This window comes from Eucalyptus grandis, chromosome 7, assembly GCF_016545825.1.
Source record: "Eucalyptus grandis isolate ANBG69807.140 chromosome 7, ASM1654582v1, whole genome shotgun sequence".
NCBI classification, from domain to species: domain Eukaryota; kingdom Viridiplantae; phylum Streptophyta; class Magnoliopsida; order Myrtales; family Myrtaceae; genus Eucalyptus; species Eucalyptus grandis.
Window position 1 is genome coordinate 45,260,391 of NC_052618.1, and position 23,466 is coordinate 45,283,856.

General features: G+C 40.2%; 1 protein-coding gene and 1 pseudogene across 1 annotated transcript; one reads left to right on the plus strand and one right to left on the minus strand.

Annotated features, from left to right (window-relative positions):
• The first annotated feature begins 857 nt into the window (after window positions 1–857).
• On the plus strand, window positions 858–1,600 carry LOC120295492 (annotated as a pseudogene).
• Window positions 1,601–6,931: 5,331 nt separating this feature from the next.
• Window positions 6,932–19,467, minus strand: LOC120296350 (phosphoglucomutase, cytoplasmic-like). The gene is given in 21 exon segments (XM_039318225.1): window positions 6,932–7,289; window positions 7,371–7,485; window positions 8,611–8,745; window positions 9,115–9,191; window positions 9,264–9,380; window positions 9,383–9,441; window positions 9,541–9,565; window positions 9,567–9,623; window positions 9,708–9,771; window positions 11,330–11,425; window positions 11,498–11,655; window positions 11,744–11,843; window positions 11,950–12,009; window positions 13,785–13,885; window positions 13,995–14,114; window positions 15,962–16,024; window positions 16,185–16,259; window positions 16,261–16,299; window positions 16,822–16,877; window positions 17,519–17,600; window positions 19,364–19,467. Coding segments are annotated over 21 exon segments (1,752 nt in total). The 5' UTR covers window positions 19,445–19,467; the 3' UTR covers window positions 6,932–7,217.
• Window positions 19,468–23,466: the final 3,999 nt, after the last annotated feature.

Sequence of the window (23,466 nt, forward strand, 5' to 3'; positions counted from 1 at the left end):
GATGAATATGTATCTTAGCATCCAAGAAATTTGTTCCACTCTACTCAACCCTGTATACGCGCTTGGCGAAAGAGAAATCAGGTGGTTTAAACCACGAAATGCTCAGATTCAATCATCGATACCATCTTTCTAGAGAAAAAAAAACGAAGTTTGTAAATGCAAAGTCTCTTGGACCATCTAGTTCCTTGGAATTGACTTGGTCGAAAAATGGAAACGTGAGAATTGGGTGCCCGACACAGATCATACGAGCGAGTGCTCTCACTGTCGAGGGAAGGGTCAATGGTTCCGGTGCGCGGTCGACGCAGCATTAGGCCAGCCGAAAATTAAGGCACAAGAAAATGGCACTAATTCTAAATTATCAATTTGTTCTCAATCGTTAATGCATGTGCATCAGATAAGGAATAACGGACGAGATATATCGCAATATTTATGAGTGCACATTAGCAGGTTATATAATTTGTTCCCTGGTCATTAGCAAATGTATCGAAATCATATAAATCCATAACTTGATCTGGGTAAACTAAATTCAAAAGTCGTGATAATTAAAACCGCTCAAAAGTATGGCGCACATCGACAAAGACAAGGAAATGATGGAAGAACTTACTTTGAGCTATAATTACTTTCATACCCGATTGGAGAAAATTTCCTCAATCTTCCGTTTGATTGATGGATTGCAATTTGAGGACATAACCCAAATGTAAACTTAACTAGATTTTAGTGGGATTAAGCCTTGGAAACACGGCCCTTCTTGTCAAATACGCAACCATAAAGGGGATGGCAATTTCGTTATAAGGCTCATATGCGAGGTCTATCTGTCATCGCGCCACCAAACGGAGAACCTTATAAACCTTCACGAGCTCAATCGCCCCACCGCACTTCGCTCCAAAAGAAGAAGGCCGAAAATTCCCAACAAAAATCCAAGACCAACACCCGCCCAACCATGCAATCCCAACCGTCCCTCCGCCTCCTCCTCCTCCTCCTCCTCCTCGCGACGGTCTTCCTCCTCCTCCTACAGCCAGCCCCGGCCGCCGGATCCCCCGCCCCCGCCCCCGCCGACGGCTCGGACTTCATCCGCGCCAGCTGCAACGTCACCCTGTACCCGGACGTCTGCTACGCCACCCTCGCCCGCTACGCCCCTCCGTGGGGAGCGACCCCGCCCGCCTCGCCCACGCCGCCATCGCCGTGAGCCTCGTGAAGGCCCAGCGCGCGGCCGAGTACGTGTCCAACCTCTCCCGGGAGGCCGACTACGGGGCCGACCGGCGGGCGGCGGCAGCGCTGCACGACTGCTTGGAGAACTTCGGGGACGCCGCCGACGAGATGCGGGGCTCCCTGAAGCAGATGCGGCAGCTCGGGGCCGCGGGGAGCGGGGAGCAGTCGTTCCGGTTCCAGATGAGCAACGTGCAGACGTGGATGAGCGCCGCCCTGACGGACGAGGACACGTGCACGGACGGGTTCCAGGACGTGGCCGACGGCCCGGTGAAGGCCGGGGTGAGCCGCCGGGCCGGGGCGGTGAAGAAGGTGACGAGCAACGCCTTGGCCCTGGTCAACAGCTACGTGAACCAGCACGCTGGACCTTGATGCCTCGGACATGGAGAAAGAGCTGTGTGAAACTGAGTCTTTTTTTCTTTTTCTTTTCTTTTCTCTTTCTCTTTCTCTGTCCTTCTTCTTTTTAGGGTTTGAAAAAGAAGGAGCTACTCTTTGTAAAGGACTGAGAGAATTAGGTTGAAGTGGTTAGCTAGTGTTGCACGTATTTCCCACCAAAGAATATGTAATCCGATACTGACGGAGATTTGTACTTTATAACTTGAGTGAGATAGTTCATTTTGTAAATTCTTGGCATGAGCTCGGTTTGTGCTGTTTTTTTTTTTTTTTTTTTTGGGGGTCTCAACGGTTCGGGTGTCCGGGATTTTCGATTGCCCGGTTAATCCTAATTGGATCCGGCAGTTCCCCCATCTTGCACGAATCAGGGTAGTGATGAGAAGTTATTACACATACTTGGCCAATGGGTGCGACGGTATTTGGTCTATGTGAACCGAGTCTAATGTGATATTCTTTTCGGCATTGACTGATGGGTAAAGCACATGTGGGACGTACTTCAGGGCGCATAGATGTGATAATTCGAACACTAATTGGAAATAATTAGAAGGCTGGTTACTTTTTTTTTGGTAAACAGAAGGCTGGTTACTTTAAGTCGCCTCGGACAGGGTACTCTTTTTTTACCTGTCCTCGTGGAAACGGAAGGAAAGCAAAGGAAGGTCGATTTATAATTCGGGCCCACAGATTCCGCAATCTCGAATTTCCTCCTATCATTATTCTGATCGGTGGTTTACTATTACGCCGCTTGAGCTCAAATTAAATTTGCATGGGAGTGTCGTATTTACAGCTTGTACCCCACCAATCAAAGATACTAATTATGAATATTGGAACATAATCATACTTGACGGGCCATCATTATGTTGAAATGTGGGAGAATGCTTTGTTCTTCTTCTTTTACTATTCCCCCTTCCTTCTCCCCGCCCCAAAAAAAAAAAAAAAAAAAGAAGAGTGCTTTGCTATGCAAGAAGAAACGATCTACATTTCCTATATATAGTGGTTCGACTTGCATATTAAATTTAGGGCTTTTTCAACCACCCGTTAAGCATGTAAATTAAAAAAATTATAATTTCCAATGTATTATTTTTCTCGTGTGTCATATGCAACTGATGTATTATAAATGCAAATATTTTGGTACTAGATATGATTGATGATACCCAAAGCACTTATTAACAAAATCCTTAATTTTAGGGAAAATTGTACACACAAAAACCTCTTCCTCTGAATTTTCATAATGCTACGATGGTCTGCCCACCATCTATTTTTCTATTCGCACTTGCCCGACATGTCGGCTGCGCGTGCGTGTCCTATTGCGATTTAAGGTTGGGGAACTCATCAGGTGACTTGAGATTGAAGGACGAGGAAAAAGACTTAAATCCGTACTTCGCCTTCAAGAATGCGTCCCTGCGATGCAACAGGGTCTGCATTTTCATATAGATTGCTTTCCAAATCAAAACCATCGTAGCTTCAAAGTATAACTAATACACCGGTTTCTTGAACACTGACCCATAGTTTATATATTAAACTTAATTTATACCGTCATATTTGATGGATTCACATGAAACCCATCATGTTCAATAATCCATGTTCAGTTTCACATATATAATAAGCATGCGTATTGATTTCTAGACATCCAAACACAGATATATCCGCGAAACACTTGATACTTGTGTTCATGAAAAGTTACAAAAGCATATATATAATTTCACATTTATAACTGTATTTAATTTTCACTTTAAAGTTTAAGATCGCATGATATGAGTGAATTATATATATTTTGAATTTCAAGAAAAGTAAACCTAGAAGTCCCAAACATTTTGAACCGGACTCGATTACACCTTGAGCCAAATTACACTTGGACTTTTTCCTATTATAACCCAGGGGGAACGGTCATAATCAGACTTTAATCACTGCGCCACCTGTAGGGAAACCAGCAGAGCAACCCTGTACTTAGGACTTCTGGTGCAATCTTCCCTTATTCGATTAATCTCTCACCGATTAGGATGCGGGGTTCTTTGTCCGTGAATTGCTCACATGCTGCTTCTAAGGATTGGCCGAGTGGTCTTGATTGGAATCCAGCAAATGACATGTCCAAATCCCAAAATCTCCCCTCATTAAGTTTGACGATCACACCCGCCATCGAGTAGTTAGAGTTTCATCCGATGCGTGTGAATGGAACAATTTACAATTCATAATCGTATATGACCAAAACACTCTCGCACATGCATCTCAATGTACATTTATTCCTCCATTGAAAACGACATGGATTTCTGCATAAAGTAAAAAAGACACGTTGGGTCCAAAGTCCCGTCCAATTCAAAAAGCTTCGTTGGGTCCGAAGTTCTGTCAATCCAAGGTAAAAAAACGAATACAAATGAAGATAGAAGGAGCACTTTTTCGGGTCGCTATTGTATGATGTCTAGTCCTAAGAGATTTACCTATCACTAATATAGATACAAACTGTTAAAGAATCACGAGTGACCACTACTAATCGATTTGAATTAAGATGGAGGTTACAGCATGTACATAGACGAAAAGAATCCACTTCGATAGACTATGGAGAATATGTGTCCTTTGTGAAAAGTGGATTTGATTATTTAATACAGGGATTTTTGCAATCAAGATAGCAAGAACAGTACAAATTTTAGGTGAAGTACAATTATTCAAAAAAAGTAGTCGAGACAGAAAGGAGGGTCTAGGCCCTACGTTAATAATAAGAACGTGGTTAATTATCTTCCAAATGTGTAGGTACAATTTCTTTTAATCATATCATTTCATTAGCTAGCTGTTTAAAAGAATCATGGTGGTTGGTATGGTATAGTTGTGCGCTCTTTTTTATTTTTGGCACAACGCAAACGGGACCAATTAGAAAGATATGTATCCTAACCCGATTCAATGTGGTATGGAGATCATGTGTCCTGCAAGATGCGGGCAGATGTTTAATCGGGGATTTTCGCAATGAAAAGGGCAAGAACAATAAAAATTATAATGCGATTTCATTCGTTTGGCGAATTATTGAGACAGGACAGGAGGGTCCAGGCGTGACTTTATTAGAGAATGCGTTATCATTGTACTTCACGGCTCCTTTTCTTAAACGAACTTAGGGCAATAATGTGACTTGCTTTTTCTTTAGTTTTTGCCACCTAAAAGAACGAGGATATTCGGTGGGAATTTACGTTAATTAATTACCACGTGCCTGAGTGGAGACTATTCAACTGGAGAAAAGAAAAGGGGAAACTCAAGATAACAATTTCGTAAGGAATCATGATATATATTGAAAGAAATTATATTGATGCAGATCTGTCACGATCTTTGATTTATCTTGGCAACGAACAAATCTCATGTGAGCTGTGGAAGAGAATAAAAATAAGGTGAAGATTTTTTTTCTTTTTTCCCTTGTATTGACGGATTAATTCCAACTATATTGCTTTTGAAAAATATTTTGCTAAAAATGATTATTTATATCATGAAGAAAAATTAGTCGATGAAATTTTCTTTTTCATTATTGACAATAATTTATGTTTTGTTAATGATGAAAAAGAAATTTTGTTCGTTAATTTTTCTAAACAATAGAAACAATCATCTTTTTAAAAAAATGGTTCTCCATATCATTACTATTCCAAGAAATAAACGCCCCTCTAAATGAAGTACTCACGATAGAGAATGTGAAAAGGAATCTTTGACTATCCTGCCCCCGATCTAGAAAGGGTTTCGAAATAACATTATCTAAGACTTCGAGCATTCCTCAATAGTTTATGAACCAGGTTCAAGTAACATCCACAAAATATGTAATTTCCTTCTATCTAAGGACTAAAATTTTCGGAGCAAGCTCCTTCAGCGTGATATGGGAACCACATCTTCTTCTGAGCAGAAGATTTGTTCGCCCACCACGACCATATGAAGAGCTAGATCTTTTGCGCAAACCACGACAACACGAACAAACGAGAAACGAACGAGTCGGTGGCGTCAGAAAGAGATCGCGTCATTTCGTGTTGCTGCGAACGCCATAATAAGCCACCTAAAAAAAAAAAAAACGGAACGAGAGCTGCCCAAGATTCAATATGCACGGCATGGACGATCGATTTTGTAATTTTTATTTTTTTATTTTTTTGGCTTTTATGAAGAGACAAAGAGCAGCACGTGAACATGGAGAGTGACAGGGTTTTGCTGCAGATGGCAGAGGGAAGAAGAAACCAAGTTGAGCTTGTACGAGACAACAGGAGAGTCGTTGTCAATGTCTGCGCTAGGAAACATGCAACAGAATATGAAATCACGAGATCTCGAATTATTGGTGCCCTTCTCCTGAATTTGTTTAGGTGGCCGATGACGGCACGTCCCGACCCGGCAAATAGGCAGTATGTCGCTGTTTTCAGGAAGTAATCCGAGATTTTCTTCTAAGGAACATCGTCCACAAAAATCCAAAACCTATTCAACGATGACCAATTCAGCTCAAATTTTTTCGATTATGCCATAATTTTACATATTTTAACGACTTGATAATTGAACTCTAAACATTTGTCAATTTAATCAAAAACATTTGAATAATATGTCAATTTAGTAGTAAATCTTTTTACGATTTGCAAATTTAGTAATTCTAACAGCCGGAATAACTAAATTGGCAAATCGATCAAAGGTTTAAGATTAAAGTGACAAATAATCAAAAGATTTAGGATTAATTTGACAAAATTGAAAATTTTAGAACTAAATTGATTAATTAAAATGTTTAAGACTGAATTAGCCATCGAACGATAGATTTAAGACTTTTTAAATAATTTCCCTGAAATTTTCTTATTGCATGATGATTGGGGCAAAATTGTTTGTCGTGTGAAGACGCACATATTACGTATATTCAAACACATACAAGGACACACGTTTAGCCATTAGGACGATGACTAGGAGTTCATCATGTTATTGCTATGAAAATTTGTTCTTAATTGCCGGCACTATCCATGTATGCCCGCTGAAAATTACGGGATATTCTTGCAAGTCCATTTGGTTAACCGGTTTTACACTTCGTACACCATAGCGAAAAAATGTTCCCGGCACGCTACAAACTCTTCCGGCCATTCAAGTTCGAGGTCTTTTACGATGTTATTATCTAATTCTAGCCTGCAACGGCGATTCCCTATCACAATTAGAGCATGAACCCCATGCAATCTATACGATATTAAACACAGAGAACTTATGGCCGTATCGCCTTTCCTTCGTGAAGAGTACATTCACGAATTCACTGCAATGCAGCGTTGACATCTTGTCGTATCCAACGCTAACTTTGTTTTGCAAAGTGAAGTAACCGTGAGTTTAGGAAGCAAATACTAGGGACAACAGAACCCTCAAAAGCACGATGAAAACCAGATCAGGACGTTAATAGAAGTAAGCACATATTGAAGCAATCCACATCTTGATTTTACATACCGATCAGGTTGCGTCAGCTGGATTATTGCCAGTCATTTTATTCTGACACCAGAATTATGTCGCATTTCATAGCCGGACAATGCCGCAGGCCAAATAGGCAAGTGCAAAAAGACTCGTGAATGAAAAACCATACACTCTGAAGGTGCACCATGCTCGCAAAACTGTTTACATGAGGGGTCGGTAAAATCTTACTGTGGCGAAAGCGGGATCTATGTGATCACGGTTGGGGCAGATCGCCCAGTAAATTCCTGCATTTTTGAAAGCTTGAGAGCAACTTCCACCTACAATTGAATATATCAACATCGGCACGAGGAAAATGGCTTGATTATGGCCAGTAAAACGCTATACTAAGAGTGTCTTACAAGAGGAGCCAATGCTTCCTGAGAATCTCTCCCAGTTTTTGCTGGATCCTTCTCATACTGCTCTATGTAAAGACGAATGGTTGCACCTTCCGAGCCTGTTCCCGAGAGGCGAAAACCTGTGGCATTTTGTAGGACCAAAGGAATATGGACAAGTTAGTTGTATCCCTGTCAGTTTCACATTCTACAAAAAAAGATAGAAAATGCAAGCGATAAAGAGGGACATGAATCCAGATAAAACCAGCATTCGCCGTTAAAAAGTAATCCATGTAACCGAAACAACACAGTGAATATTGGTGGTAACCCCTGCACGCAACTCAATCCAGTTTTTATTCAAATCCACACAAGATACTCATGGTCCAATTTGTAACTAGGACGCAGCATATTTGTTCTGCAAATTTCCTTTTTAACGGTTCTTTTGGAATAAGACACAGTCATGCGCCTCTGGAATGGTGGTGTGATACTATATGAGATTCACTGAATTTCAAGTTACGTGGAGTTTAAATGCACATATATAACTCCTATTCCACCGCAAAAATATACCTCATCAAGCAACATATAGCAAAGGTCATGTGCTGATTAAAGACAATAGCATTTCCTAATCTATGCAATGCATAGATTTCATGCAAGAATTAAAAGGTTAAAATTGTGATCATTTATAGATGTAAGTAAACATTGTCACATTATAACAGCATATTTTACTCTAAAAATGACCTCTTCTAGAAAGTGGGCACTTTCTAGACCTATTGAGGCAGCTTTTATTTTCTTTATTGGTTCACAATTACTAATCATCTTTGATTCTGTATCTTTCCAGAATGTACAAACTCTGTTTTACTCAAAAGGATATGTGCATTTATTTCAAAGAGGTGAAATATCCTGATTTTGGCAATTATAATGAACCCATTGACAGCTATTGGAAAGCAATATGAACTCAAAAGGTACGTTCTAAAACCTTTGACGCAACTTCACATTTCCTATATTAGTTTATAAAGTAGATGTTTTCAAATTTAGGCATCCTTCTTGGCCCACTGAAAGGACCTTTTTTCTCTTCTTTACTTCAGTTATTCCAATATGCATTATGGGAACACTGTCACAAGAACTAGGTTATTTCTCATTCGTGAGCTAACTAAATAGATGACTAGCATATGCATAGCTAAATCCACTCTAGCATCCAGCAGCCAGCCCAGTTATGAATGTGGTTGATAGCAATAAAGCAGAAAGGCAGCATAGGAAGGGAGCACTTACAAGTCGTGACCCATCTTCGAATAAATATCGAATACCCTGGTGCTTAGAAATGGAACCATCAACAGGATCCTTATATTCAAATTCATCAGCATGAACAACATTTGATGCATCAGGACAAACCCCCTTGACAATCCTGCAGATTCCAACAAGCAATGCAGTCATGCTGCTTATCCACGTGATGTTGGAACTGCTGAGAAAACTTTACCATTTTGAAGACATCAATACTGATCTTCCTTGGTACAAATGCTTCATCAGTTAAAATGGAGTACCAAAAAGAGACCCAACACATGAATCCCAAAAAAAAATAAATAAATAAATCCAAATTCGTATATAGGAAAAGCACTGTACTTCCTCATTAGCTTATAATCTACTTATGTCAATTGAATATGAGCCTACCAAGCCCAACAACGACTGATACTTCAGATGAAGCATTGACTCATGGAGATATTAAATGACTCACAAAAATTGAGTGAATTAGAAGAATATAGAATAAAGAGCTCACTGGTTGACTTCAGAGAGAGAAGATTGCAGTTGGACCAAGTATCCCATCAGTTCCTTTGCTGCTCCTGAATCAACATTCTAAAGAACACCTCGGAATGGTCAACCAAAACTCTCCAGGACTCTTATAAAGAAGAATAGAAAACTCTTTACCTCATAATCATATCTGGTATAATAATGACGACCATATGTCACCCAATGCTGACGGACAATGTCCTCAACAGATACAAGCTTTTCTCCACTTAAGTTCTCCTTATTTTTGTAAGTTTGTGAATAGATAACCAAGCAAGCACAGCCCATATCCCATCTTTCTCACGAATATGATCAGAGCCTGTTCAGAAGCAAATGGCCAAATGAACCAGATGCTGCAACTGCTAATGATTCTGAGTCAAAATGCTTTACTAACTGTGACAAAATGCAATATACCGACCAGTTCCAAAACTTTCCTCTCCACAAAACCGAGCATAATCCAGCATCCATCAAGTTACCAAAGAATTTCCACCCTGTAGGCACCTAAAGTTTTACATAAGAAAGGTAAGTAACTATTTGGCACATCAACAGCACTAATACTATCAGGATTTCTTCCATAAGAATTACCTCAAAAAACTTCAGATTTAGATGTTGAGCAACCACATCAAGGGCAGCTGATGTAGGCATGCTCCTACAAACATTTACTTATAGGTTAATGTAGTTGTCAGCTTGACACAAAATCAAGATGATTGCTATTAATGTATACACATGTTTTACATAACGAAAGCCCTCAGCAGCAGCACTTGCTCATATCAACGATGCACAAGGAAGCAAGGCAGAACCAATACACACATTCTCTCTGCCAGTTATTAATTTTTGTCAGTAAAAATATGCTCGCCCATATGTAACATTCCACCTATCAAGAATAGTCTCATTTTTTATTCTTGTTTTTACACAAAAATCCTCCATGCTGCTCTGCCTGGTAAGGTTCCGTGTGCATAATGATACTCCTCTTATAGTAGAAAACCACATAATGTTCGTGTTCGAGTATTACTCAAGAGTAGGGACATCTCTTCTTTCTCTTTATCTAGAGAGTCTGCAAGTCCAACATAAATTATCAAAGATATGTAAAAGATACAGTGCATAACTAGTCATCCCGTGCTTCATAGAAGAGCAAAGATCAAAAGCAGTGTGAAGATCTTAGGCCAGGGTAGCAATTTCTTGACTGACATGAAAACATGACTTCAACACAACATGAATTTACTGAGAGAAACCCAGACGCAACAAGATTCAATGCGATCAACTCTAAGCTGACACGAAGTAAACAATTTCACACAATTTTCAGAAGAAAACTTTTATCATATGATGATAACTTTTAGTATAGCATGAAATCACACGAATAGATGATACAACAACAATTGTCAACTCTAAAATTTAGGCATCCGAATTTACACTGTCAGAAAGTATCTAGCCATTAAGATAGTGAGAGCCTAGCATAAATGCATATCCAAACTCAATGCAACAAAATAAGAGCACGAAAGTGAGCATTTGTTGGTCATATCACTCGCGTCAAATCATGATGCCGACACTGTAAACGTATTGAGTGAATCCTTTTTAAAAATGTAAAGTACAAGGAATAAGAAATAAAGAAAAAGTGGAAATTTCAGAGAAGCTGCAGTTCTCTATGTGTTTTGTGTGTGTGAGTGTAAGAGAGAGAGAGAGAGAGAGAGAGAGAGAGAGAGAGAAAGAGAGAGAGCTTCTTTATTTAAACTCATATACCAGAGAAAAAAATTGCAGTGTTTCAGTCTAAATCTGATCATGGGCTCGGAAGCTCACCAGCCCACTCGGACTGGCCAGAGCAACATGGGTTCGAAGGGCATTTTGGGCAGGGTTAGTAAAGCTATTAGTAATAGAAAACAGTCTAATTGGGCCCATGGTGGACTGGCCTGGCATGAAAATTTTCTACGTAATTTTTTGCTTAGGGCAGGTTTGGGCAACAAGTCAGGCCCCGCCTAAGAACCCGCCCATTGATGAGCTCTATGTTTCATTCGTATTTGTGAAACTTACACTTCTTTTTGGCTTGGGGATCACTTTTTCCAAAGAAGAAAGGTGACTGAATATCAACTGTAAATTAATAAGCACAACAATTCAACAATTGGCTTGGAATGGCACCATCTGTTGGTCAACTAAGATACACTCACATGTATTAATGCATGCTAGAAAGAGTATCTACAAATAACGACCCTTACCTGGCAACTCCCTTGAGACCGCCAGAAAAGTAGGGTATGGCTTCAACAGCATTTGCTGCAATGATAGCAACAGAATCTGATGGAGTAACAAAGAACCTACAGTACAAGGGAAACTATGATAACCATGCTAAAATCTCTAGGGAAAAAGTAAATGTAATTTAGTGTTACCTTTTACCAAGGATCATATTGCGATCTGCATCTCCATCAGCAGCAGCACCAAACTCAGGTGGTTCATTTTCAGGAGCTGACTTTCCCAAACCCATCCGTGCTACCAACTCCTTTGCATAGGTTAAATTAGGATCTGGATGCCCTCCTCCGAAGTCCTCCTGCACACAATAAGCATCAATCTCTGACTCTAAAATATCTATAAGAACCGAAGGAAGACCTTTCAGCATTTATCTGTGCATGCAAGACCTTAGGTGTGCAGTTAAGCAGAAAGCCCTCATTAGCACCAAGCTCTTCCACAAATATACGCTTAGCATAAGCTCCAGCAACTCCATGTAGTGCATCATAGCTTTGAATAAGGCAGAAAAAGATTTTTGGATATTAGAATCTACCACAAAGTGTCTATTGCAAGATATATGTTATTCAAGGACAATTGCGAAGTGCTATCTACTTACCAGAAGGAGAATTTCGGACATGAAAGCAATTTGCTAATCAACTGGAAATCAAATATTGACCTGCGGCATTGATAAAGAATGGAAAAGTATATCATTAGCCAGAATGAATGTTACCATTGGAGAACAGACAAAAAGCCCATTTTACAATAGAAGTAAATCAAAAGATGAAATGTAGAGTATAAATAAGGGTCTTTTCGACCAAAAGCTTTTCTCAAGGATAATGACCTCTGGGGGCCTGCATGGTTGGCACTTATTTCTGTTCCCAGGAACAGAAATTTCTGTTTTTCGTTCCCTTTTAACAAAAAAGGAACAGAAACGCGTGTTCCTTTTTTTGTTCTTTTGTTCCCAGCGAACACAAAAGAAATGTCAGAAACAAAACAAAAAACTTTTTTGTTTCTGGAACACAAATCGTAAACACTTTTTTTCTTTTTCTTTTTCTCTTATTTTTTGTTCTTCTTTCTTTTGGCCGGACGCCGGCCTCGGCCATGGCCGGCGACCGGCCGACGAGGGCCGGCGGCCTCGCCCAGCCACGGCGAGGCTCGCCGGCCCCCGGCGAGGCCGACGACGGCGAGGCCGACGCTCGCCGTCCCCCGGCGAGGCCGAGGGTCGGCCTCGCCATGGCTGGGCGAGCTCGAGCTCGCCCAGATCCGGCGAGGCCGACCTCGCCCAGCGGCCGGCGAGCCTCGGCCTCGCCGAGCCACCGCCAGGCGACGCCGACCTAGCGGTGGCTCGGCGAGGCCGAGGCTCGCCGGCCGCTGGGCGAGGTCGGCCTCGCCGGATCTGGGCGAGCTCGAGCTCGCCCAGCCATGGCGAGGCCGACTCTCGCCGGCCTGGGCGAGCTCGATCTCGCCCAGATCCGGCGAGGCCGAGCTCGCCCAGCGGCCGGCGAGCCTCGGCCTCGCCTGGCGGTGGCCCGGCGAGGCCGCGCCTCGCCCGCCGCTGGGCGAGCTCGGCCTCGCCGGATCAAGGCGAGGCCGACCTCGCGCCGGCCTGGGCGAGCTCGATCTCGCCCAGATCCGGCCTCGAGCTCGCCCAGGCCGGCGAGGCCGAGCTCGCCCAGCGGCCGGCGAGCCTCGGCCTCGCCTGGCGGTGGCCCGGCGAGGCCCGTGCCTCGCCCGCCGCTGGGCGAGCTCGGCCCTCGCCGGCCGGTCGCCGGCCAAGGCCTGGCCGGCGACCGGCCAAAAGAAGAAAAAAAAAATGAAAAAGAAAAAAAGAAAAAAAGGAAAATAAGAAAAAAATAGAAAAAATAAAAGAAATAAAAAAATTATCCAAATTTACTAAACACGTTTATTTTTTATTTTTTATTCCAAAGTTTACCAAACGCGTATTTTGTTGAAAAATTTGCTTAGAAGCAAAATACTTTTTTCTATTTCTGTTCCTTAAACAATTTTTAAACGTAAACGTTACAAACGCGCCCTAAGACATTATAGACGAGCAAAATGGGTCACATGTACAAAAAAAACAAGACCTTTCCATAAACCAGCATTCAATCTAACAACTAAACAGTGTGGAGGTTACATAGACAGAAATCTAATGACGTATTAATAAATCTGATAGGCATTCCAATCAATGAAGAGAGTACTTATGGAGGGGGAAAATTCAAAACATACTGTGCATGAAACACTATTGGCAGTCATTCTCAAGGTGGATAGGGCAGGTTAAAGCTCATTACTTGTACGAATACAACATTGAAGAGACATGAGTTAAGTAGCTATAAATAGCTATCTAGAGCATCACTCCATCCTTCAGTGCAAATATGCATGCATATACACAATGCAACAATTCCGTTCCAGCAAAAAGCAGCTTTAGATAAATTGTTTATGCAGGGTTCTTACTTCATCAGTTTTACATAATCCACAGCTGAATCAAAGACTTCAACATCAAACGGCTCTTCAGGTCCAGTGAAGCTTGTGACACCCAAAGTAGTAATGTCAACCTAGAATTCGTTTCACCATCACACAAGGAAATGAGAATGAAGTAAGCTGCACAAGCATTGTTTGAGCAAAAGAACAAAATGACAGGAGGATGATAATGAGAGATATTACATTAGGAAGGTCTTCCGCTATTAAATATTCCTTTATAGTTTTGGTATTCTCATAGATCTTATCAGTAATACCCTCAGGAGCAGGTCCACCATTTTCCATGTTATACTTGATCCCAAAATCCTGCATAAATATGGACAACAGGTTACATATTCCAGTAGCACTGGCAGGTGAGTTTTTCAACACAAGGTTTAGAAGTGGAACTATTTTATGCCCACAGGGTGTTCTTGTATAGGAATTTCCGTGATGATCCCATCCTAAAAGTCATTTCTCATCCATGCACAATAGGCAAAAACAAAGAAAAAGCACAAATAGAGACATCTTGCAACTTGACCCTACTCTACAGGCTAATTTGTAATCTCCAATTTATTCTGAACTCAAGCAGAAGCTTTATAACCTCAAATTGCCACGGCAACACAAATTAGGTGAGACACATTGTGTAGGAAATGGCTGGTACTCTAAGACTTGATTTGTTTTGTGGAAAATGAATAATTTGGAAAATATTTTTGCAAAGAAAAAAATCGATTAGAATAATTAGTCGATGAAAATGTTTTCATTATCGATAACAATTTATGTCTAAACATTTTCATGCATGATAAAAATATTTTTCATTCATTCATTTTTTAGAGCAATATAAGCAATCATTTCTAAGAAATGTTTTGCAAATCATTCATTTTCCACGAAACATAGAGCCTAAAAGAAAATCCAAACGAATAGGGTGTATTGCCACCAATTGAGGGTTTTTTTATTTAGGTCAAATATTGCCAATTAAGGTTGCAATGTGACATTTAAGTAAAAAGCTTCATCACAGCAACCTTTTTTGAGGATTTTTAGGGTGTGCATCCTCACTATCTTAGGCATTTCTTAATTGAGCAACAAAACAGTCCACATACCATTTTACAGCACCATAAGTAAGTTGCTCATTAAATAAGAAAGCCAAACACAAGTAAATCAAAAGCATTATCATGGGCGATGCTGCAACTACTGTAATTTTTAAAGTAGTAAACGTGAGGGAGACAAGGATACCGGAGAGATTTCCACCCAGAAGATTGCGCTTTTATGAATTGTACATAAGGTCCAGTAAAACTCCATATTTTAAAGATGGGGAATTCTTTTAATAACTCCTATCATGTCCAAGCCAGGTGAAGGATAGTGAAACGAGACTAACAAAAGGGGTGTGAAAGAAATCATTTGAGGTTCCAGTACACTGTTGAAGGTTTCCAGCCAAGCTTTTTGATGGAGGAACGAACATGTATATAAAAACTACTAATTCCCCATAAGCAATGTGCAACTCTTTAACACATATGAAGATACAAGCAAACCAACTTCATAATACTTTTAAAAGAAAAAAAGAAAAAATCCTTCAGAAGGCCTTCAAATGTTAAGAGACTATGATGACATCAGTTCGTAATACCTATTACAAGCTTCTGATCACCTAATTCAAAAAATATTATTCCAATAGATTCAAAATGGAACTCAATAGAACTTTATGCAAATTTCAGATCCAATATGACATGAAAACACTTGAGAATTCTTTCCAAACCATTGGCTAATAGCCAATCGACTAAGAACCAACAAAACCAGCATTCACTCTATTGGTCCAGATTCTCAGCTCATCTACCATATTAGCTCCAAAACTAGACTTTTCTCATATCTTGCGTAGATAATCAATAATTAGATGTCTATTCCAATATTTCCTATTAATCAACAATTCCCAGTTGTGAATGATCCATAAAAAATAAACTGTCAATTATATGTGGTGGAAAAACAAATAGATTTATGTCTACAAAACTATCAATTAAGTAATAATTGTCAGGTGTTCAAGCAGTCGCCTTTACTCCATTTCTCAGTTGAACAAATGTGGCTGAAAATTGATTGTCCCGTGACTCCATTGGCAATACAGATAGCACAAAAATGGCTATTAATGTTAAAAAGAAGCAAAAGAGAATTGCATAGAAAGCTTCAAGTACCTCATGGGGACCTCCTGGATTGTGGCTTGCTGTCAGAATAAATGCACCTGATGCCCTAGCTCCCTGATATTAGCAAATTTCAGATACATCTGCTAAATCAGTATATTTTCAAATCAGTATATTATCTGTATTATGCGTCTCCCTAATGTGTGTATCCTCATATGCATTCATATGTTTGTATTAGCAAATGAAAATCGAAAGCATCAGGTAACAAGATGCATACATCATGCCCAGTTCTCTCACGAATTACTGCTGATACGGCAGGAGTTGATAGCAAACCATTCTGACCAACCCAAACATCGTCTTACTCCATTGGCAGCTGCCATCTTCAGTATGATCTGCCAAATGGTTTAGAGTCATTAGCAACAGTTCGTATGCCACAAGCAAATAATTATGAGCATGACATGGACAAATATACACGTTTTGTATACATAATATTCACATGCCCCCACAAATGTACGTATAACTGGTTTCGCCCTTATAAAAGCTAGAAGACATTCTATATGCTTATTAGAATATTGAACCAGTTTAACTCAGAGGACTGGCAGATGAGATCCAAACCAGTTTAAAGAAAAAGGAAAAAAAAAAAAGCTACATAAGCACAGCAAAATTTTACACAGCAAGTACACGGGCACCTAATTCCATCTGTGCATCTGGTGAGTTTTCTTCTTACTTGGAAGCGTTAATGGAGAAGAAAGAGAGATGTGTGCAAAGATGAAAAGTTGCTAAAAATGGTTTTCCAACCATTTGCACCATATGAAGATGATCACAATGAAGTCATGAAGTATAGTCTGCATTTCACTGTTTTCCAAGACATAAAAAAGAAGAAGCTCTTATGATGTTTTTTTATAACAACTTACCTGAATTGCATCTTTAGAATAATAGCGACCATCTCCAGAAACAACAAGTGTGGCTCCTACATGTGGGAGAAAACTCATTATGATATTCATGTTAGACAAATATTTAGCTATAAGATCATCATAATCAGAAAGATTGGTAGTCAGTAATCAACAGAAACCAACTCCTTTCCCTCCTTTAAGGGCACCTCAATTGACCAAATGAAAGAGTTGTGCTTGGACAATATTAAAAAAGTCACCGGACAGCTCTACAGTCATGCATAAACAAATGCCATGAAATGCAAAAAGGAAAACAACTTGAAATTGACAATATATGGCATTTAAGCACCTAATGTTCAGACATTGTAGCTATTATTTGAGCTTCACTTATCACCACAATGACTATAAGAGATTCAGAAACAGACACTTCCAATCACAGCAGCTTCCAGGTTAGGAAAAAGGTAAGACACCCATAACGAATATGCGTGGGGTGAACAATATCCACATTGATGTTTTTTTTTTTCCCACTAAAACTAAGATCTAAAGTGCAGAAACTATTGAAAGAACTGCAATGCCATTGACCGTGGGTTCAAGGACCTCAGATGCCATTAGTATAGCTAGGATACTACTGTTACCAGACCTGATCTTGAAGAAATGGGCAACAAAGCAGCAGAAGGGATCGATTGACTTACAATGTTGCCATGAATAAATAAGAACCCACCTCTAACTTTTTCAGCAGAAAGGGCGTAGAACGTTGACTGAACAAAATTTTGCAAGTAATGAGGTTGCACGAACACTTTCACCTGGAAAAAGATTCAGGCAACACAACATCAAATATGGTTTCATATTACAATGCTTAAAGTTCAGATATCATTCCTAGAATCCAGAATGCTCAACACTAGCTTCACTAAAAAATACAATGTTCCAGTTTAATCAATATGAAAGCTCTATTAATAAATAAAGTGAAAGTGAGAGAGAATAGAGGTTTAAGTGGGCTTATTGGCTGAAACCTACTTGAGCACACAAGATGAGCCAAGAGCTTATAGAGCCCAACATGCTAGTTCCAAAGGGTCAACCTTAGGAATCACAGAAACAGGTTAAAAGCCACCAACTCATCCATGCATATTCAGTGTGGGACTTCAATTCACCTTGACCCATTATGCACTCATGCTCATCTCTCAAGAAAGCTCATGAACCCAACAACCAAACGTTTGACCAGAAATTTGCAAGAAGAAAATATACAAGTCATAATACAAGTACAAAAACAACTTCATTATAAAGCTGTATATTACGCAAGCTGATAACCCATGCTTGTATACATTATGTTTTTTATGTGAACTATAAAATGAAATGGCCTAATGAATGGGAAATTGTTGGAAATATTAAAATTCCTTCTTGCAATGACACTAAATGATGGTAAAGCCATGGCTTCTTCTTTTTTTTTTTTTCTTTTTTTTGGTAAGGAAAGCCATGGCTTTTTTGCAGTCCAGTTAATTAAATATTACAAGTAGAGAGATTGAAATGTCTAAGCAAATAGGAAGTATGCGTTTGCCATACTTAGTTTAGCGATGATGAGCGTAATCAATCAATCGAGGAAATATTACAACACAGCAGCTACTTTAAAAGAAATGAAGGAAAATATGGAGATGAGATAGGGTGAAAGGGAAAACGAATTAGACAAGCAGAAGAACGCATCTTGAAAAAATAATGCAAAAAAGGAGGCTTCAACATGTCAGACTACCTATCAAAGTGCTATGTTTGAAAACTTGAAAGCTTCCCATGCTGCAGAACAAGTAAATGGTGCAGTTGCAATTAACTGCTGAAAGGATTGTGCAAATTGTAGCTGAAAAGGCTGGATCTGGAGCTGGAATAGCTTAATTTATGGAATAGTTCAAACCCATATTTGAACATTCCCAACAGACAAATTAGGCTTCCAACATCAACTCTTATCTTAGCATCTCAGAAAGAAGGTGTCTTGCCTATGAACTAAAAAAAGCCAAACTGCACATGATCTCATTGAGGAAAAAACTGGTATCTAGGTTTAGAATCCAACCAAGTCCAGTTTCTTGGTGGCACTGTAGAAGTTTCCGAGTCAATTTGCAATGGCAAATCACACGATGCCCGAGGTGTACGAAAGACCTTGCTCAACTATCAATCGGATTGCGAAGGCAACGTTTGGCCTCAACTCCATCGACATGGCCGAAGTATGCACCTTTCTACCTAATTCATCTCACCCTAGTCGCAGACTTATTGTTCATCAGTCAATCTTCCCTTTTTTCCCTTTGCTGACCGGCAATCGTTCATCAGTCAACTACCCCATTAACTCATCAAGAATACAGTCATCTCGTGCTCTGCATCCATTAGCTAGATCCAACCCCACGAGACAAACCCAGCTCGGATTCACAAATTTGAGAAAATCCAGAACGCCCCCGCCTTGCCCAGAAAGGAAGCGAACCAAACCCGAAAACCGCGAATCCCAAAGACCAAAGCTTTAACGAGAAAGATCCCACAGACGGATCGAGCGAGACAATGCAGAGAGAAAGAGAGAGAGAGAGAATTCGAGGACCTTCTTACGGAGACCGGAAGTGCCGGGCTTCTGGCCATCGATGGGCGCAGTTTCCACCCTGGACACCGTGAACGTCAACATGTTTCGCCTGCCTGGTCGCCGGCGATTCACCCCGGGAGTAAGCCACGGAGAACGTCTGCGCGAATGGCGATGGTGGCGATGCGGCTGCGGGCGCGGAGAAACGGATCGGCGAGCGACTGTCGGATGGGAGGGAAGGGACGTTGATGACGCGAAGGTGATGGAACGAGGGAGCGACAAGTGGCGTGCTTTCTAGAGACAGAGACAGAGACAGAGACAGAGACATGACGTGATGTAAATATGTCAACGATGTTATGGACTAAGGTTTCTATTCATTGCGAGATTGACTAGGTTCGAGCAGTCAAGCAGTTCGCAAGCCCAATTGGACAATTTCATTTTAGAAGTCCTTTTGTTACGTGGTTATATGTAAACTGATTTTTTTTTCCATTGTTATGTAATTTTCTTTCGGAATTTGAGCTCAAGCACAAGCCCGGAGTTCAAGTTGAACTTTCAATGAAGACTTTTTCACTAACTGAATCGAACCGAGTTCGAGATCACCGAAAAATATATTAGTCGATCCGAATATTGAAAAGTCCATCTCGATCAAATTTGAGTCGAGTACTAAGCTTTTAGTAGTGACTCAAGTTGAGCTCGAGTATAACATAAGCAAGTCATTTCATGGTTAAGTTTAAGTCGGGCATTGAGCTTTCATTAGTGGCTTGAATAGAGAGAGTGCACGTGAGTATGCCATTTTACAAAAGATGGTAAAAAATGCGATAAGCTGCAAGTGGAGATTAACATAAATAGTTCATCTTGGGTGCAAGTTTCAACTGGTTTTGAATGTCTCACTCATTTGGAAAACAAATTCAAGCTTCATTTATCTCACAAAAATGAATAATTTAAAAAATATTTTTATAAAATGATAGTTTATTTCATTCATGAAAATGAATGAACAAATTTTTTTTTTATCATCCACAAAAATATTTATATAAATGTTTATTTGAGGAAAATATTTTTCCAATCATTCATTTTCCACTAAATAAACGTAACTTAAAGTTCTAGAAAAAATAATTATGTCGAGTATCTTGTTCCAAAGGTAATTATGCAACATTCAATTCAACAAATTACTATGTATGATTGCTGTGAACCAACCAAATTATTACATGTTAGTACACTTTTGAAACTCATTTTTTTTGTCAAAAAGCTACAGATTACTCCGAGCTACTAAGGTGCGCATTATGTTTTTATTTCTCTGTTTTTTCTGTTCCCAGAACAAAAAAAATTTGTTTTTATTCCATGAACAATTTTTAAATAAAAACGCGCGGTGAAACTTGTTCGAAATAAAAATGAACAAACACGTTTGGCAAATTTTTATTATTTTTTTGTTTCTTTTAATTTTTTAATATTTTTATTTCATTTTTCATTTTTTCCTTTCATTTTTCTTTTCTTTTTTTGCCGACACGGGCCGACGGCCGGGCAGCTTCGCCCACGGCGAGGCTCGGCCAGTGGCTGGCGAGGCTTGGCTCGCCGGCCCGGCGAGGTCACCGACCTCGACGGCGTCGCCGGCTGCTGACGGTTTGGGCCGCCACCATGTAGGCCGAGAGGCCACACACTGAGAAAGAAAAAGAAGAAGAGAAGAAGAAGAAGAAGAACGCTTCTTCAAAATTGCTTCGAACGGTATAAGTTTTTTGTTTCTTTTTTTTGTTCTTTGTTCCTAACAAAAGAACAAAAAAGAATGTAAACGCAAATAAAAAGTTACCTGCTAAACGCTTTTTAGAATAAAACATGCAGGCCCTAAGAAATTAGCAGCATCGGAACTATTTTCAGCCGGAACGGTGTTTTGCCTCTTCTGTGTCCACTTTAGTACACAAAGAAATGCCGGTTGAATGGTAACTTTTTGGTGTCGAAAAGATGGACTGCAACACTACCACTCTGATGTGCACACCATAGCCAAGACACTGGTTATGGTAAGGAAAAACTTGAGGGTAATTGAACCTCTGAATTCACATCCATACATGCAGTGAAATTGGTCCGTCTCACTCGGATACGATGCATCTATTCTCGATTTCGATTCCATCCACTCAAGATAACCTTCATGGTTTGTAGCCTTCATCACATCCTCCTTTTCAGTTGCAGGAACACGGGGAAAATAGTAAACGAGGAGCATCTCTTTAGGCCCTTCAGTAAGAACCGATTCTTCCCATAAAGTACATGATGCTTTATAAATGGGCATGACATATCATAATCCCAGATCAAATATAGATGCAAGAAGCCACGAGTGCCAAGTTTCTCACTGCTACATGGTACCCTGGTCGAGCTTTTACGAAAGAGAATGGCACAAGTTCGTGAAGAACTCAAAAGGGGGAAAAAAGAAAGAGCTCGGGGGCAAAATGAGAACCCTGTTGCAAAGCCCCCAGGAAGCAGGTAAATCTACACTGTAAAGCGTGAATATTTTGAGAGCTGAGAAGTTGAAGAGGTCAAGTGAGCGCAGAAGCAGCAAGTACAGAGAGGCCAATTTCCGTTTTGAGTTCACTCAAACTGATTCGTTTACGCCCTACACATCATGTTTGGATGGGTGACAATGACAGACGATAGGATGAAGATAAAATATCTGAGAGTCAAGTTTCCTCTGAGTACGCTTTCACATTCTAAACATCAGGGTTGGATGGGTGAAACGACAGAAAGTAGAATAAAGACAGAATTTGAGAGAGAGAGAGAGAGAGAGAGAGACCATTTTACAAATTGCTGAGATGCAAACGGATATTACTAGGGTGCGCAAACGGACCAGGCCACCTGAATCAGAAATAATCCGGACCAGTTGATTTGGTTTGGTTCCAAGGAATACCAGTCCAATTCCAATTCCTAAAGTAGAACCGTGTTTCAAAGGGGAATTGACCAGCTTTTTCCTTTAATTTCTTCCCAAAAAATGACTAGTCCTTTTTTTTTTTTCTCCGTAATATAAGGCATCAAGTAGTGAGGAGAAAAAGACAGGTTCCATTGGATCAGTCCAATCACCAATTCCCAAAATTAGGAACCACGATTCAATCACCCTAGACATTACGCAAAATTATCAAAAAAATTATTAAAAAATATAAAACAAACGTTAACATCAGCACCAGCCACCAACCAAGCTACATAAATGACCAATATCCAAGTCAGCAATTTCACTTAAATTAGCCGGATGAACTTAGTTGACAAAACATTAAAAGGTTTAGAATTAAATCGATATAATTGAAAAAAATTAAAGTGGCACAAATAAAATAAGTTTATTGACTTTTTATACTTTTCGGTGAAGATGCTGAGGTGGTGGTTGTAATCCAAACAAATTCGAAAGGGTTCTAGTTACTCATCCTACCCAAAGAGAATTTTGTCTCTTCGAATTTGGCAACCAACATAAAATCGAAATGAAACACGTCTTTCCGTACAAAGACTACATTACGAAAGATTTAATGACAATCTGAGATTGCAGACATTATTTAAACTAGCAGACCATATTCGAGCACCATAAGTATTTTCCACGCCATTTCATAAAACTCATTTTTGTGAACGAATTTTTACATTTGTACCACTATTTTATGACGGTATATACATAAAAAGTTTCGCAGAAAAGAATGGATTTGCCAATTTAAACATTTCAAAGCAACCGATCTCTTCCCATCTCCCATGGATTCTCCGGTCACGTCCTTACCTTATCCGACTAATTCCCTCAACAAGCATTTACATTCCACTTCAATCTCTAATCTGGGCATACAAAGAATAGTCAAAATGCCTATACCTCAACGGAAGTGATGTACCTAACTCTGCATAGGACGCTTCCCATGAGGATCTGAAGGACTCGGGAGGCGGACATCGTTGTGGTTGTGGCCGTTGACTGCGTCGCAGATCTCGTGTTGATTCCTGAGCCGAAGGAGTGCATCGCGGTGCTGGAAGTTCCTGAAGTAGTTCCCGGTAGAACCAGACAAACCATGAGGCCGACGGGACCGCCTGTAACGGGTGCCGGGTAAGCCCGGCCTCGTGATGGGCTCATCCAGGTTGCCAGGCTTCTTCGACAGCAAGACCACAACCCGCCCATGGTTGGGCGGAGG